This window comes from Miscanthus floridulus, chromosome 3 (genome assembly GCF_019320115.1).
Source record: "Miscanthus floridulus cultivar M001 chromosome 3, ASM1932011v1, whole genome shotgun sequence".
Classification (NCBI taxonomy): domain Eukaryota; kingdom Viridiplantae; phylum Streptophyta; class Magnoliopsida; order Poales; family Poaceae; genus Miscanthus; species Miscanthus floridulus.
In genome coordinates this window covers 49,191,539-49,209,426 of record NC_089582.1, presented here as the reverse complement: position 1 = coordinate 49,209,426, position 17,888 = coordinate 49,191,539, and the positions used below count along the sequence as shown (strand labels likewise).

At 45.3% G+C, this 17,888-nt stretch overlaps 1 protein-coding gene across 1 annotated transcript; it reads right to left on the bottom strand.

The window, feature by feature from the left end:
* Nucleotides 1–15,768: 15,768 nt before the first annotated feature.
* LOC136543709 (glycine-rich cell wall structural protein 1.8-like) lies at nt 15,769–17,592 on the bottom strand. The gene is made up of 2 exons (XM_066536085.1): nt 17,112–17,592; nt 15,769–16,091 (listed from the first exon to the last, which is right to left on the bottom strand). The coding sequence occupies exons 1-2, from the start codon at nt 17,590–17,592 to the stop codon at nt 15,769–15,771; spliced, it is 804 nt and encodes a 267-aa protein (XP_066392182.1).
* Between the last annotated feature and the right edge of the window lie 296 nt (nt 17,593–17,888).

The window sequence follows — 17,888 nt, the reverse complement described above, 5'->3', positions numbered from 1 at the left end:
GGCAGAAGAGCCTTTAGAAGCTGACGATTGGCTTAGGACAATAGAGCAAAAGTTTGAGCTAATTCACTGTACCGAGATTCAGAAACCAAGGTTTGTGGCACAGCAACTCCGAGGAGTTGCTAGTGCCTGGTGGGCAAATTTGGTAGCAGTACAGCCCACTGGTCACCAAATCACCTGGAGGGAGTTCAAGGATGCCTTTAGGGCACACTATATTCCAGATGGTGTGATGACCATGAAGTTAGAAGAGTTCTTGGCTCTTAAGCAAGTGGAGCACCTGGTGATGCACTATGTTGGGCGCTTCAATCACCTATCGCAGTATGCTATAGAGTATGTGAATACTGATAGGAAGAAGAAGAATCATTTTCTTAGAGGCATGAACACTAAACTTTAGACCATGATGGCAACTTGTGGTAACGCATCTTACCATGATACAATCAACATTGCTATCGCTTTGGAGGAGAATTACCGCCGACACAAGGAGGTGAAGAAAAAGAAAATATCTGCTTCCGGATCGTCGAGTGGAAAGCGTCAAAAGATAGTCTACCATCCTCAGAATCATGGCCATGCACCATTCCGCCCACAACAAGGCCAAGGCAGGCATCAAATCTTTATTCGCCCTGCAACTAATACGCCTTATCCTCATCAAGCACCGCAGCAGCAAAATAATACAAATAATGCTAACCGCAATGCTACTCCCCAGAATCACAATTATCCATGCTATAATTGTGGTAAACCCGAACACTTTTTCTGAGAATGTCTGTATCCTAGGAAGAATAATCCTGATGCATCCAAAGCCCGTGTTACTTAAGCTCAGAATCAGTACAAGGGCAATGCTCAGAATAGTCAGAAGGGTCAGGCTGAGAAGAAAACTAGAAGGGTCTTCTATACTCAGGTGGAATCTATTCTAGAAGGAGAACCAGTAATGATGGGTATGTTTCCCATTGCTAAGCATCCTACAATTACCTTATTTGATTCTAGTGCATCCCATACATTCATCAATCGTACATTTGTTGTGAAGTATGTGATAGCTATTGGGGAAACAAAAGAACCATATCATATACAGTCGCCCAGGGGACGAATCTGTACAAGGGAGGTAGTTCAGCATGTACCTATTGATTTGGGAGGTTATGAGTTCCCTACCAATATGCTGATATTAAAGGATCAAGATATAGATGTGATCCTTGGTATGAACTGGTTAACCCAACACGGGGCTATCATAGATGTCCTACATAGAACCATAAGGGTAAATGCACCTGACAGCAAAACCCAACTTCTCATCCAACTTCCCTTTCCTAAGAGTACAGTGGAAATAGTCTGTGCAACTATTGTTGAAGAAGCCAAGAAAATTCCAGAGGTATGTGAGTTTACGGATGTCTTTCCTGATGATCTACCTGGTCTGCCACCAGACCGAGATGTAGAGTTTAGAATTGATCTAAAACTAGGAATGGCACCTATGTCTAGAAGAGCGTATAGGATGCCACCAAAAGAACTAGCAGAATTAAAAATGCAACTACAAGAGTTGTTAGACAAGGGTTTCATTCAACCCAGTTCATCACCTTGGGGATGCCCTGCTATCTTCGTGAAGAAGAAGGACCAAACCTTAAGGTTATGTGTTGACTATCGACCGTTAAATGAAGTCACCATAAAGAACAAATACCCCTTACCCCAAATTGATTTGCTTTTTGACCAACTTGCGGGGGCTAAGGTGTTCTCGAAGATAGACTTAAGCTCAGGCTATCACCAGATTAAGATCAGATGAGAGGATGTGCCGAAGACAGTGTTTACTACCTGATAGGTCTATATGAGTATCTAGTCATGTCTTTTGGGCTGACCAATGCCCTGGCTCATTTCATGTACCTGATGAACTCAGTTTTCATGCCCTAGTTGGATAAGTTTGTCGTGGTGTTCATTGATGACATTCTTATCTATTCTAAGAGCAAAGAGGAACATGCGGAACATCTCTATATTGTTCTACAAAGATTAAGAGATCACCAACTATATGCCAAATTCAGTAAATGTGCATTTTGGTTGGAGGAAGTACAATTTCTGGGTCATGTGCTATCTGCTGGTGGTATAGCTATTGATCCGAGCAAGGTAGAAGAAGTCCTTAACTGGAAAGCACCTACCACTGTTCATCAAGTTTGTAGTTTTCTAGGGTTGGCAGGGTATTATCGTCGGTTCATCCCTGACTTCTCCAGAATTGCGAAGCCAATTACTGGACTGCTGAAAAATCAAACTAAGTTTGTATGGTCAACAGAATGTGAGGAGGCCTTTCAGACATTGAAGAAATTATTAACAACTGCACCAGTATTAGCACAACCTGATATCGAGAGGCCGTTTGATATCTATTGTGATGCATCTGGAATTAGTATTGGCTATGTTCTTATGCAAGAAGGCAGAGTCATAGCGTATGCTTCCAGAGAACTCAAGAAGCATGAAGAACATTATCCCATCCATGATCTTGAATTAGCCGCCGTTGTTCATGCACTCAAGATTTGGCGACATTATTTATTGGGCAATATCTGTCATATCTATATGGATCACAAAAGTTTGAAATACATCTTCACTCAGTCAGAGTTGAATATAAGGCAAAGAAGATGGTTGGAACTTATCAAAGATTATGACTTAGAAGTGCATTATCATCTGGGCAAAGCTAATGTGGTTGCCGATGCCCTGAGTCGCAAGAGTCATTGCCATTGTCTGACTGTGAAACCTATGCAACGAACATTGTGTCAAGAGATGGAGCATCTAAATTTACAGATTATAGAACAAGGTTCCATATCCAATATTACAGTTGAGTCCACTATCAAAGATTAGATCATTGCTGCTCAACGGAAAAGTAAGGGCATAGCCCATATCAAAGATAAAGTCAGATCTGGAAAATCAACATGTTTCAAGATTGATGAATCAGATATCGTATGGTTCAAGGATAGATTGGTAGTACCCAAAAATCCAGAGCTACGAAAGCAGATTCTTGATGAAGCTCATTCTACAAGATACTCCATTCATCCGGGTAGCAACAAAATGTATCATGATCTAAGAAAGAGATATTGGTGGACCAAAATGAAAATAGAAATAGCTCAATATGTGGCCAAATGTGATATTTGTCAGAGAGTCAAAGCAGTTCATATGAAGACTGCAGGTCCATTACATTCATTGCCAGTTCCATCTTGGAAGTGGGAAGATATCTGTATGGACTTTATCGTGGGATTGCCCAGGACATCTGTAGGCTACAATTCAATATGGGTTATTGTTGATCGCCTAACCAAGATAGCTCATTTCTTACCAGTCAGAGATAAATATCGAGTGGAACAGTATGCAAAGCTTTATCTTGATAGAATCTTCAGTCTGCATGGGGCACCCAAGACCATTGTCTCTGACAGAGGGTCATTGTTCATATCCAAGTTTTGGAAAAGTCTACATGAGTCTTTGGGAACTAAACTTATCCATAGTTCTGCTTATCATCCGCAAATAGTTGGACAGACTGAAAGGGTAAATCAAATTCTTGAAGATATGTTAAGAGCATGTGTCCTTTCCTATGGTACTAAATGGGATGAATGCCTTCCTTTAGCTGAATTCTCATATAACAATAGCCATCAAGAGAGCATTAAAATGGCACCATTCGAAGCATTGTATGGCCGTAGATGCTAGACACCTTTAAATTCGTCAGAAGCTAGAGAACGTTGGTTCTTTGGACCGAATGTGGTCAAGGAAGCTAAAGAGAAGGTTAAACTCATACAAGCTAATATGAAGGTAGCTCAATCCCGACAGAAAAGCTATGCTGATAAGAGGAGACGACCGCTAGAATTCAAAGTGGGAGATCATGTCTACCTCAAGGTATCACCGATGAAAGGAGTTCATCATTTTGGGATTCGAGGAAAGTTGGCGCCCCGTTATGTCGGCCCTTTTCAAATCCAACAATGATGTGGATCGGTTGCCTATCGCGTCAAGCTACCAGATCACATGTCAGTTGTGCATGATATCTTCCATGTATCTCAATTAAAGAAGTGTCTTCAAGTACCTGACCAAGTGATCGACTTTGGTGATATAGAACTAGAACTTGATCTAACTTATGCTGAGTACCCTATTAGAGTCTTAGATCAGAAAGATCGGGTCACTCGAAGACGTACAATCAAGTTCTACAAAGTACAATGGAATCAACACACTGAAGATGAAGCTACTTGGGAGTCCGAGGATTACTTAGAAGAAAACTTTCCTGACTTCTTCGCTTCTATCTAGTTGCAATACCTTGTCTATATTGTAACTTGTCTCGTTTGTCAATAGAATGAAAAACCCCCTTCACTAGCCTTTTGAATAAAGTTATGATGTGTTAGCTTGACACATTTCCTTTCCATTACTTAGCCTTAGGTTTTAAATCTCGGGACAAGATTTCTTTAAGGGGGAAGGGTTGTAACACCTCTGGTGTTTTGACCTAGCACTAAAACTTGACATGTCATCATATGCATTGTAAAGCATACATAAAGTAGAAAATTTTGAATGCATTCACTAAATAAGCTTTATTTCATAAGTTGTTATTTTATGTGTGATGTGATTCAAACTCTAAATAAAGATCATGACCACAAGGGTCAAATTTCATGTGATCATGTGAGGCCATGTGTTATTTGACTCAAATAACACTAATGGGCCATGTTACTGGTCAAAAATCAAAGTTAAAGTAAAAGGTACACAAATCAAATTTGAATTCAAATTCAAATCATAAAAGTCCTTTTTGCCCCTTTTGTCTAATTCAAAATCCATTTGGAATTTGGGGTTGTGACAAAAAGCAAAGTTGAAGATTATTTTATAAGGATCAACTTTGGTATTCAAAGTTTTTAAAGTTTACATATAAAATTTGGAGTAATATTGAAATGATTCAAATGCTCAAATGTACCCCAAATTCAAATTTCAAAATGGAGGCAGAATTTGAAAATATTCCTTGAAGCAAAGTTGTAGAGTTTGAAAAGTTGAGCAACTTTCATTTTTGGAGGTTTTCAACTTCTTTAGAAAAATTGGGAGTAATTTGTAAAATAAACTCAGTGGCAAATCTATAAATACTTCAAAAATCAAGTTAACAACAGGGCGCCACCACCTCTTCGCCGACGTCCTTTCTTCGGCCTTCCAGGCATGCCCGTGGCCGCCCTCGGCTTTGCGTTGGCACGGGATGCACGCTGTGTGTCGATTCCGCGCGCTCCTGGCCACGCTATAAAGCTCATACGACGTCAATTGCTTTTCTTCCTTCCCTCTGTTTTCCCGACGCCGCCGCCTCGACTCCGGTGAGCCCCTCTCGCCTCCTCAGCGCAAGATAGCCTTGGAAAAGTTGTGTTCCAGTTCCGCCTACTCCTTGCGCATCCAACCGAGCTGTTGCTACCACTTGATTTCACCGAGAGCTCACTATCCACGTTCATCTTCCTCGCGGGCAGCGACCTCAACCGAAACTCTGATTCACCGTGGCCAGCATCATTCGGTGAGCCATTGCCCTTGCTTGTTGTCTCTACAGCTTCGTCTCGATGCTGTAGTGCTTAATCCACTCTTGCTTGGTCGTTTTGCCCACTGCAGTCGCCGAAACGCCATCGTCGACGAGGTCCGCTCCGCCGTGATCACTATCACCGTCGAAACGCGTCACCATAGCTTCTCCAGTCTCGCTCGTTGCTTCCACACATTCGGGGTGAGCCACTGATGCTTCCTGAACTCTTTGTTTCACTGTTACCAGCCTTGTTTCGTCGGCGTAACGCTGCCATGCCACCGCGTCCGCCATGGCCGGCGTCAGCCTTGTTCCATGTCGTAATCACCCTCCGAAGTTCCACAGATCGATGCGCCTAGTTCTTGTGAACGTGTTGGTACTTTGGCCGTCGTTGTTGGGCTCACCATCGGTGAGTTAGCGCCGGTCAGTGCCGTCGATGCCACGGTCAAAGCCAGAGGTTAGGGATGACATGTGGGGGCCGACTGTCAGTGAGAGAGAGAGAGAGAGAGAGAATAGTGAGTTTTGATATTTTTTGTTTTTGAATAGTGCTGAAACTTTGGGAATTTGTAGGAAAATAATCATAACTCCAAAAATTCTGAAAATTTGTGTGTAGCCTCTGTACATGTTCTAGTATGGTTTAAAAATATGAAACTTGAAATTTGAATAAATTTTTAATGTTCAAATATTCAGTCCATTAATTGATAAATGCAATTTCCATGATTTTTGTATGTCATTGTATAATTCCAAAAATTATGAAATTTGTTTTGGTATACTAATTTGTCATGAGGAAGATTACATAAAATTTTGAGGTCATTTGGAATAAGTTCATTTTTGGGCTTATTTCCAAATTAATTCAAAAATAAATAAAAGCAAACCCTAAGTGTTAGATTAGTGTTTGATCTTGTTTTGGTCATGTTTTGTGACTAGTAGGGTTTCAAGATTAGTTTGGTCAAGTCACATGTGTGGTTATTGATGGTAGAATTGCAAGTTGGTTTTGTTGGCTTGCAACTGTACCATGAAAAACAGTTGTATTCGAGGTGTTGTTATATTTCATGTACCATGACAGCATCATGTTTACATTATCATCATGTTAAAGCATATGTTATCATTTCATGTAGAATCCGAGAGTGAAACAATTCTAGTTGAGCAAGTTCTGGAAGAATCCTCGGTTGTCACGGGATTCGATAATTGTGGTACTGATCCGGAACCTGAGATCGTCAATGAAGGCAAGCCCCGGTTTATGCATTAAACTATTACCTTGTTTACTTTGAAAATCTTATCACCTATGTTACCTATTGCATTAAGTTGATTTATTCAAATGTTACCTACTTGATGCATTGCCTACCTTGTTAATTGTTTACCATCCTTGAAGATGTTTTCATTTACAAAGGCGTAGAATGCTTAGTATGCTTTATGGTAGGCTTTCCAAAGTAAAAGTTTCAATACAATCATAGATGGCATACTGGCCAAAGAAAGAAAGAAGATAGAATGAACTAGAGACTAGTCGGGTGACTTATCTTGAATGTTGGGTAATGTTGCCGACTATGTCGCTTAAAGGCCTCTCATTGTGGATCTTCTGAACGAGACACTTTGTAGTACTGGTCACATAATCTAGTAAGACTACTTCGGCTAATCCGATACTAAGACGAATGCTCACGCACTGGGAGTGGAGAGATGGCGGGAGTAGCGTGTACCCTCATGGCTGTAATGTGGCTGGATTTGAGGTGTGCTGTGCTCTCGGGTGGCGTGGAGACGGCTTAGTATAGGAGAATCCAGTAGCGAGGTTGATATATGCAAGATTAAGTTCTACATATGTTGTGTGATAAGGAATCCCCAACTGGGACTTGAATCAATTCGAATTGCCGGTGCTCCACAGATATGGAGACTCGATTCTTTACAGAAGCAATGTAGGACTGGTGAATTACTAAAATTTGAGAAAAGAATGGAATGAGAAGGAATGGAATATGGGAAATGTACATTTAGTTGAGATAATGAACTAAAAGGACTTAGGGGTAAAACTTGAAAATAGGATAAGAATAGTAAGCTTTTGGGCAAAGAACTTTGAATCTTGCTACATCCTTACCTTGCCCCAACCCCTGCATCTTTAAAAGTCTTACACCCCTTTACGTTGGGTTAGTCTTGTTGAGTACTTTTGTACTCAGGGTTTGTTAACCCTTGTTGCAGGTGAGTCGCATGCGCAGGCTTGTTTTGATCCCTGCTGCATGTCTGTGTTTGAAGTCAATGACGATGAGGAGTGATGAATGGCCTTTGGACAAGGCACTAGTTTGTTTGATAAATAATGTTAATGTAATATTATCCCGCTACTATGGTTGTATGACACTTATGGTATTGTAAGTTTGAAAACAACTGGTTTGTAAACTATGTTATCTTAAGACTTTCGCTATCTTTTACTCTGATGTATATATTTGAATAAACTGTTGTAATCTGCAATGTCTGTGATTGGGATCCTATTCGTAAAAGAAACATGGATGATTCGGGTTTCCCGAGGACACCCGATAGACCTGTTAAGTTGTTGGGAGCTCGTGTACGCTATCAAAGGTCTGTTGAGACGACGATACATACACGTGGGCCCGATTTCTCAGGAGGTTCTGCCACACTTTGAACCCTTCCTAAGAAGGTGGAGGCTAAAGCTCAGGGTGCGGGGAACAAACTCCGATCATGCTGGTGAGCGAAAACACCATAGCCGCTGGGGCATAGGTTTCTTGCAGTCCGACTAATTTGACCCAGCGTTTGTTTCCACACACCTTGCCTTTAGGTTTTAGCATGAGAAAGGGGTCAGGCATCGAGAATGTCTACCAAATAGACATCCTTGCCAGCCCCCAAGCGTGACCTGACCCCTTGCCATTGCCGGGGTCGGGGGCTCGATAGCGAAATTGATAAGAGAAAACGCGCGTAAAGAAAGGGCGACCTGCTGGCATAGGACCTACCTTGATGGCACGAGTGATGGGTTTGGGGTGCTCTTACCGGACATGTTCAAGTGGAATCCGGGTCCGTCATTCGTGATGGGGTTGGCATAACCCGCGTGGGGCATCCTGCTGCTCCCTACCCATCTCTCGGTAGCAGCCAAGATGTCCGATCGACTTGTGTTACCTGCTAGGATAGGTCTTACCTGTGGAGATAGGGGGTGAGAACATCCCTCCCAAAAACTTAGTTAGGCAGATAAGCCATGCGATGAACTTGTAATAAATGGACAAGCTCTTAGATTTTGTTATGGCCAAATAGTTTTTAGCCCTTCTCCCCCTTTCGTATAAAAAGGTTGGTGCGCTCTGACCCTTTCCTTCGTTAAGGCCATAAAGCTCAGGATGCGGGTGAATAAATTCCGATCATGCTGGTGAGCAAAGACGCCATAGCCACCGAGGCATAGGTTTCTCACAGTCCGACCAGTTTTACTCAGAGTTTGTTTTCGTATCCCTAGCTTCTAGGTCTCAACGTGAGAGGGGGTCGGGCACGAAGAATGTTCGCTAGGCGGATAGACTCTCAAACGCGTACTGACTCTTTTCATGGCTAAGGCCAAAAAGCCCGAGGTGCGGAAAAAAACTCTGATCACGCTGGTGAGCAAAGGAGCCGTAGCCATCGAGGAGTAGGTTTCTCGCAATCCGACCAGTTTTACTCAGCGTTTGTTTCCGCAAACCTTGCTTCTAGGTCTTAATCGTGAGAAGGGGTCGGACGTAGAGACTGTCTACCAGATAGATATGCTCTTATTAGCCCCCGAGTGAGGCCCAACTCTTTGCCGTTGTTGGGGTCGGGCGTCACATAAAGATCAAGGAGTTGATAACAAAACTGATAAGAGAAAGTGTGCATATATTAAGGGTAAAAGTGACATAGCTGCTCGATGTTCTAGGCATTAACGAAAACTTCATCGTCGATGGCCTTTGAGCTTGTAGGCGCCTGGTCGGAGTACCCCCGCGACAATGTGCTGATCCTCCCATGACGGAGAGAACTTGTAGCGGTCCTTGTTGCTCTGGACGAGGCAGAGCACTAGGTCTTCGATGTTGAAGGCCCGACCCTGCACTCGACGACCATCGTACCAGCGCAACGCTTGCTGATACTTGGCCAAGCGAAGGAGGGCGACGTCACGCACTTCATTTAGCTGGTCTCCTTCATATGCTCCCCCTTGTTGAAGCCCCTAGACAAGAACCACATTAGGAGGCCGTATTCTTTGTATAGGTGCTCGACGAGGAAAGCATGGTTCGGGCATGGCCCTTTGAGTAGCCTCTTGAAGTGGTTCGGGGTACCCTCGATGGGCTTCTATCCTCCCTTACGGTCGGTAGTGGCCACGAGCAAGCCCTCACTCCGCTGTTTGTTACTCTTCTTGTTGGGACGGTTGGAGGCGCCTTCGCTAGCATCCTCATCCCACTTCGCCTTGCCCTTGAGGATGCGTCAGCCAAAGGCTTGAGGTCCTAGCAAGTTAGGGCTTGGGCTTCGGTCCTCACTGTCGTCGTAGCATCCGCCATGACATGGGTGGTAGCCATGGCTAGCCCCCTCCCTCGCATCGCCGTAGGTATGCATGCGGGCGTCGAGGGTGTTGCGTGCATCGTGGTGGAGGCCGAGACGTTCATGCACCAGAACCACGGTGCGCGCCCTATCGCCTTGCTACGCCTGGTGGACCGACACATCCTTGTCGGGTCATTCTGAGGGCGCATTATGCCTGTGGGCATCGAGAGTGTCGCGTGTGTCATGGTTGGGGCCAAGACGCTCATGCACCAGAACCACGGTGCATGGCCTACACGGGAGCACTGTCGGGGCGCTTTGGATGAGGTATTCCAAGGATAGCGGTTCTCCTCCAGCAAGCTGCATCATGATGTTGGCAAACGAAAAGGTGAGGTGGCATAGGTCCTCCCGAGACGATCGGGGTCCTAGGAAGGCGCCGAGTTGGTGCCCTAACCTCCCGTAGTCGAAGTTGGAGGGCTAGTCGCTCCTAGGGCTGCGGGCCTTCGGTGCGTGCAGCTACAGCTCCTCCAACGCCTCGGCGATCGCATTGAGGCCGACAAAGTGGAGAGGTTGGACGGCGGTGGGAGCCTGCACTAGCTCTCCCTCCATTATGACAATGAAGTCCAGATCCCCGAGGCGCACGTGCATGCCTGGGACCCGACTGACATTAAGATAAGCCATCTGAGGCCTGGTGTGGATGTTGAGATGCGCCAAAGGCCCCTACCTGGCGCACCAACTGTCGGTGTTTCGAGTTGCCGCCAACAAGTAAATTTCTAATATTACGCGTCTTGCTTGGATGGTGTGCTAAGAGGACATGAGGTTTATACTAGTTTGGATAGAATGTCCCTATGTCTAGTTTGTTGCTGCTGCTCATGTTACTAGCACTGAAAATTCATAGTAGGGGTTACAAATGGTCGAGAGAGGGATAGGTCCCAATGGTTGGTCGCCTCCTGGCTATGTGCTTGTGTGCTCTAATCAGTTCGGGGTTCAAGCCTGAATCGTTGTGATGTGTTTCGATGCGTTCGAGTGGAGTGGAGTGGAGTGGAGTGCCCTCCCCTTCATGGGATGCCCTGCTTTCACTTTTATAGGCCAAGGGAAAGCACGGGTTACAGTCGAGGGAAAAGGGGAGAATGAGAAGGAGAAGAAGTCCTCTAGGATCGTTGGGCTCTTCTTTTCCTTCACGTGGGTCCCGCCGACCCTGTAGATGTCGACAGGGATAGCTCCACATCGTGGCCCTGTCCATCACTAGCGCCATGCGCAGGCGTCACCTCCCGGTCATGGCGTTCCACTCCGTCCTAGCGGACGTCGTGGTGAACTGACGCGCTTGTCAGTGCCCGTACGAGGGTTAGGCACAACAACACCGGTACGCCTGACACTGTTCCTGATGTGAATCCCCAGATATGGCCTATCATGGCCATGGGTTACATCAAGGCATGCTAGTCACTTCCCTGGCGTCAGAGCTTTGACCCAGGCCCATATGCTTAGACCTGGAGTGGTTGGTGGGGGTATAGGTCTCCGTCGGGCGAGACGGAGCCCGCGGCCTCGGTGTCGGGCGAGGTGGAGCCATCCTTAGGGGTCGGGCGAGGCGGAGCCAACCCTTAGGGGCTAGGCAAAGCGGAGCCCGCGGCCTTGGTGTCGGGCGAGACGGAGCCCACCCCAGAGGTCGGGTGAGGTGGAGCCGTCCTCCGGGGTCGGGCGAGGCGGAGCCCGCGGCCTTGCTGTCGGGTGAGGCGGAGCCACCCTCAGGGGTCGGGCGAGGCGGATCTTGCGGCCTTGGTGTCGGGCGACGCGGAGCCACCCTCAGGGGTCGGGCGAGGCGGAGCCAACCCTCAGAGGTCGGCCGAGGCAGAGCCCGTGGCCTCGGTGTCGGGCGAGGCGGAGCCCATGGCCTCGGTGTCGGGCGAGGCGGAGCCACCCTCAGGGGTCGGGCAAGGCGGAGTTTGCGCACCTGGGGGTCGGTTGGAGCTGTAGTCGTGCTTTTGACTGCTCGGACGAATCATTATTGATGGTTATTAGCTCCTCTTCGCGTACCCTAGTATTGGTCCCCGACAGTAGGACGTGCAATAATTCGCGCAATGGTTTCTAGTATATAATGAAGACTTGTGTGACTTTCGCCGCTGGAGCAAAACTCCACACGAGTTTGATGCCATATCTTCTTGCTAAGATGTGAATGGAGAAACTTGTCTCCCGACGCCAACCCAAATGAAGTTATTATATACAGTATGCTTCAGTGGCTTGTTAACATAACTTATGCCTTGTTCACTGAATGCTTCAGTGGTTGGCCTGAATGGTCATGATTAATTAAGGGCAGTCATCAACTGCGCGGCTCCATATGTAGTTTCTGTTTCCCAATTGTTGTTGTAAATCAAGAAAAAAAGTCGCACAAGCAAAGACGACTGACAAAAACAAATTATAACCCTTTCATCACGAGAGGAGAGTGGACTACCGCGCCTAGTGGTGAAAAATTAATACAAATCGAACATGCTAAACGGTGTAGGTTTTGATCCGTGTCCTTAAACAAGATAGGTAGACCTTTATGTCCAGAACATATTTGTTTATGATAGATTGAATCATGTACATGTGAATTTAGGAGAAATTCTTTGATGAACATAGGATCTCAGTCTCAGTTTTGAGCTCTGGACTTATAAATTGCAGGTATATTATTATCATAATTTTGACATTAGTTCTGCAATCTAATGTATATTGTGGGCTCTGTACTAAATAATGGATGCTTCTCAATCGATACTTGGCACCAATGATGGTTGTTGCTCTACTGCTTCTTTTGGAATTCAACAAGGTATGGTGCTAATTTGCAGCAATCTAGATTAGAGAAGATAACTAGCCGATTTGATATTTTATATGCTCCGTTGTCAATATGATTTCTGAGAACTTAAGATGCACAAATGACTTTTATTCTAGAACTTGTCACTTGTACTGCAGACTGCAATGAGTAGCAGTAGAAACTTTAGTTTCAAATAGTCGTTCTAGGAACTCAGTACTTAAGAGTTTCTAGTGTTCATGGATCTTCATGATGCAACTTTCACTAGCTATTTTAACTTATGCAGCTGCCATCAGTGAGGTACCCCTTTTCCAAATTACTATACTAGTTGTGTTAAAAAAATTACTATACTAGCAGTGCAAATGCAACTGCCAAGCCAAATTGTTTTGGTTATGTTTCCAGCTTTAGTCAGCATAGGATAAATTAAATTAGGAGATTTGCAGAACTTGTCTTATAACTAGTTCAGCTATGTTTTCTGATTTGTTAACGAATTGATCTGCTAAGTTCAGCTATGTTTTCTGATGCAAGTCTATGCATTCTGTTTGTCCTGTACCTCAAAGACTAATTGTGTTTTCTTTTTCTTTCTTTACCTCTATAGATGATGCCTCATGCAGAGAAAACCAAATGATTGTTCAGGTGAATATCTTCATCGATCCATTCATTCATCAATCATTTTGCAGAAGTCTTAAATGTAGAGATCTAGTGCAAACATTTGACTAAGTGTTATGCTGTTATGTTCACCTCATGTCGAGTAGGCCTATCTAGGCTCTCAATATGCTCATGTCTTCTTCCTATTAAGCTGACAATCTTCAAATAAATAACAATTGTGATGTAGAAGTTTTTACTTGGCCAAAAGACCCTTGCACTTTTTTCAAGATAGTACCTTTGCACATGTGAGTTTTATTACTGATCAATTATTCTTTGCAGATGTTTGATGAGGCTATCTGTGAATTGCGGCAAGAGGATCAAGGTGCTCATGGTGGCTATTTTCATTAGTCATGAAAGATTTTGTTGTGCGAGCAAATCATATGAGTTGTTGCTGTACAAGTCAACATCTTAGTTTTGTAGGTACTTGAGTGTAGCTTGGTTATTGCCTTAGTCTTTCGTGTGAAATATTGTACAAGTACAAATGTTGATGGTTTCAATGAAAATGATGAGCAATATTTTGTCAATTATGAGCTTTGTTCCGGTTTATGTGTGTTTCATGAGTGTGCTTTAATGTGTGGCATGGTTAATATTGATTGTATAGTTAATGCTGTGATAATTTGGCACTAATTTGTGATGTTTTTTTTCGTCACTATGGTTTGGATCTGGGCTGGTTATAGGAGACAGACAACTAATTCATGATGAACAAAAAAACCAATCTGTGACGGTCCATTAGGTCCAACAAATGTATGACGCGGGATGCATGACGTTTTTCTTGATTGTCATCATGAGTTAACTATGACGTATTTTCGCTTGTCTGTAACCAAAGTAAACCGTTATGTATAAGGGTGTTTTTTTGTAGTGATTTTCAGCAATCTTTGATGGCACAAATACTATATTACAGTTTAGTGCGTAGGACGCGCAATAATTCGCGCAATGGTTTCTAGTATATAATGAAGACTTGCGTGACCTTCGCCGCTGGAGCAAAACCCCACACGAGTTTGATGCCATATCTTCTTGCTAACATGTGAATCGAGAAAGTTGTCTCCCGACGCCAACCCAAGTGAAGTTATTATATACAGTATGCTTCAGTGGCTTGTTAACATAACTTATGACTTGTTCACTGAATGCTTCAGTGGTTGGCCTGAATGGTCATGATTAATTAAGGGCAGTCATCAACTGCGCGGCTCCATACTGTAGTTTCTGTTTCCCAATTGTTGTTGTAAATCAAGAAAAAAAAAGGCGCACATGCAAAGACGACTGACAAAAACAAATTATAACCCTGTCATCACGAGAGGAGAGTGGAACTACCGCGCCTAGTGGAGAAAAATTAATACAAATCGAAGATGCTATTGCACTAGCACTGCACACACATCTCTTTCTATTGCACTGACCAAGTTTTTTTTCTTTGTTTCATTATTCTCCAGTTCCCCACTTGTGTAGGCTGATTGTAGCTTACTGATTTCATACTTCATTTGTTAGCATAGCTAGGACGTATAGTAGATGAACAATATTAAATGTAGCACATCCATATTGTAAGTTTTTTTTTCTTGGACGTACTTGTCTAGAATTTCTTCCGACAAGCTTTTTCAATTCATAAGCTCTTTCGTTTTATGTGTTCATGTGCTTTTTCAACAATAAAGTAGTCTTGGAGGTAAAAGCAAGAACTGAAAGAAAAAAATAAAATATACAACAAAATATGCTTGCTCTCGTTCCTATATGTGCAATTCGAAAAGCATTATTGTATCTATACCCCTAACTAAACCACCAATCAAAGTTTTTCTGACTGATGCATTTGAGCACCTTCTTATAGTTGTTTCTTGACTAATACTCCATCCATTACAAATTATAAGCCGTTTTGAGTTTGTTGGTACATCGAAATTACTATGTAGAAATTACTATGTAATCTAGACTACATAGTAATTTCGATGTACTAAAAAAGTTAAAGCGACTTATAATTTAAAACAGAAGAAGTAGTGTTGTATATTGGTGCAATGGCAGTTTTCTCCCGTTTAAATTGGACTATACTGGATTCACTACTGGAAACATCAAATTTGTCGTGTGTTTTTATGTTTGCCGAGTGTATTCTCTCGGACACTTGGCAAACAAGTTCTTTGCCGAGTGCTACACTAAAAACACTCGGCAAAAAAAACACTCGGTAAAGAGGGGGTTTACCGAGTGTCAAAAAAAACACTCGGCAAAGAGGGGGTTTGCCGAGTGTTTTTTTGACACTCGGCAAATCAATAAAACCTTTTTTATGGGAAAGAAGGAGAAGAAAAAAAATGAAAAAAAAACTTTGCCGAGTGCCCAGATCTAGGACACTCGACAAAGGAAAAAAAATCTAGGAAAGAAGGAGAAGAACAAAAATGAAAAAAAAACTTTGCCGAGTGCCCAGATCTAGGACACTCGTCAAAGGAAAAAAAATCCTTTTTTAACTGGCCCCAGCGGACGCCCCTCCCGCTTCTTGATTCCCCCGCAGGCGGCCCACCCCCTCCCCTTCTTCCCCCGACGGCGGCCCGCCCTCTCCCCTCCCTTCTTCCCCCGCCACGGCCTGCCCCCTCCTCTTCTTCCCCCGCCGGCGGCCCACCCCCTCCCGTCCCTTCATCCCCCACCGGCGGCCCGCCCCTCCCCTCATCTCCCTCTCTCTTCCCCAGATCCGACACAGGTGCCCCTCCTCCTCCCTCTCTTCCCCGGATCCCGCGCCCCCTCCCCTTCTTCCCCCGCCGGCGGCCCACCCCCTCCCCTTCCTTCTTCCTGATGAGGACATGACACCCATGCATATGACCATGTTTGGCGCATGGGATAGAGGGGAAGGAGGCCAGCAAGGGTGTCCAAGTCAAGAAGGAGGACCGAGGCTAATTCGGTTCGAGTCCCCGAGGTGGAGGCCCAAAACAACTCAAGTTCGAGTCTGCCTCGGAATCCAAGACCAGTCTACCTTAAACTGGTCACCCAGGATGCATCTGGACTCCGTTTTCGATGATCCACATATGGATGGAAAGATAATTTGATAAGGAAGTCAATCCAAGTGGTTTCACGTCAAAATCTCTTCGGAATCAACGGGAATTGTCGAAACAAGTCAGCATCCAGAATCTGCCAGGGTGCTGCGACACCTTCTTTTGGTCTGTTGGGCCGTGTATCGTGTTTGGGCCCATTAGGGGGCGCGTCCAGGGTAGGCGACGACCCTAAGACCTTTATAATCATACACCGCCGCCGTCATTAGGTTTGGGTTTTGCTTAGATTAATCTGTTAAGAATAGTTTCACCGTTCATCGGTTTGTGAGACCCCAACTTCGTGAGTTTAATCATTCATCTGCAATTTGGTTGCGTTTTTTTTCTTGTTCTTGCTTGTGTTCTTCGTTGCGCAGGCAGGGATTAGCCTTCTTGGTGAGGTCAACTTGGTCCGTGACATGGTTGATAACCAGAGGAGCTGTGGTGCTAAGATTACAGGGTTTGATCTTTCGATCTGAAGCCGGATCGGTGTGTCACTCTCCGCCACAACGATAGTTACCATCACCTGACTGAAGATCGGGATCCCCGTCTCCATTAAGTGGTAATCAGAGCTTTAGGTATACCGTCAAGTTCGCATCTTACCCTTAGTTCGAGTGTTTTTGCTTTTATCCTATAGTCCAATGCCATATTTGTTCCCTATCCAATAACCATCCGTGCCATAGCCTTTGCATGATTCAGTTTCAAAGTCCGCTTTGTTGAGTTTGTGTCCTAGGTCAAAATCTTGTTGCTGGTTTAGATTGTGTTCTTTTCTAGTTTGTGTTGATACCTCCTTCCCCTCTATCCCATGCGCCAAACATGGTCATATGCATGGGTGTCATGTCCTCATCATCCGTCTCCATTACTTCCCCTACCGGCAGCCCGCCCCTCCCCATCCTCTCCCTCTCTCTTCCTCGGATCTGGTGCGGCCGCCCCATCCTCTCCCTCTCTTCCCCAGATCCCACAGCCCCTCCCTCTCTCTCGGCGCCCCCATGCGGCCCCAGCGCAGCCCCTCCCTCTCCCCCATGTGGCGGCACACCCCCCTCTTCCTCATGCAGCGGTGTGCCCCTCTCTTCCTCATGCAGCGGCGCGCCAGCTGGATCCAGTGGCGGGGTGAGCGGAGGAGCCGGATCCAGCGGCGGGGTGAGCGGAGGAGCTAGATTCGATGGCAGGGTGCGCGAAGGAGCTGGTGCTCGAGAAGGTCGGCGGCCGTGGTGGGGCCTGAGCCGAGGAGGCAAGCTCGACGGTCCCTCTCCATCTCTGCTCTCCATGCGGGCGTGGCCTCAGTGGCGGCAGATCTAGTGGTGCAGGCGTGGGCAAGGCCTCGATGGCGGCGGATCCAGTGGGCTCCCCTCCCCTCCCCCTTCTTCTTCCCCTACGGGCGCGTGGTGGTGGTGGCGGCGGCTTCAGTGGTGGTGGTGGTGGTGGCCGGCGGCTGTGGTGGTGGTGGTGGTGATACCAATAGCGTAGGCATACCCGCTCAGGTAGATTGACCTACCCATCATGTTTGGCAACCGAGCCAACTTCCGCTCGAAGGTCCTCACCTTCTAAGTGGTGGACTTTCCAG

Bases quoted from the DNA above. Each gene is read 5' to 3' on its own strand.
- LOC136543709 (XM_066536085.1), bottom strand. From the start codon at position 17,592: ATGGAGAGCAGAGATGGAGAGGGACCGTCGAGCTTGCCTCCTCGGCTC. The intron at 16,092-17,111 runs GTATCAACACAA...TGTCCTCATCAG, and splicing joins ATGGGATAGAGGGGAAGGAG to GAAGAAGGAAGGGGAGGGGG.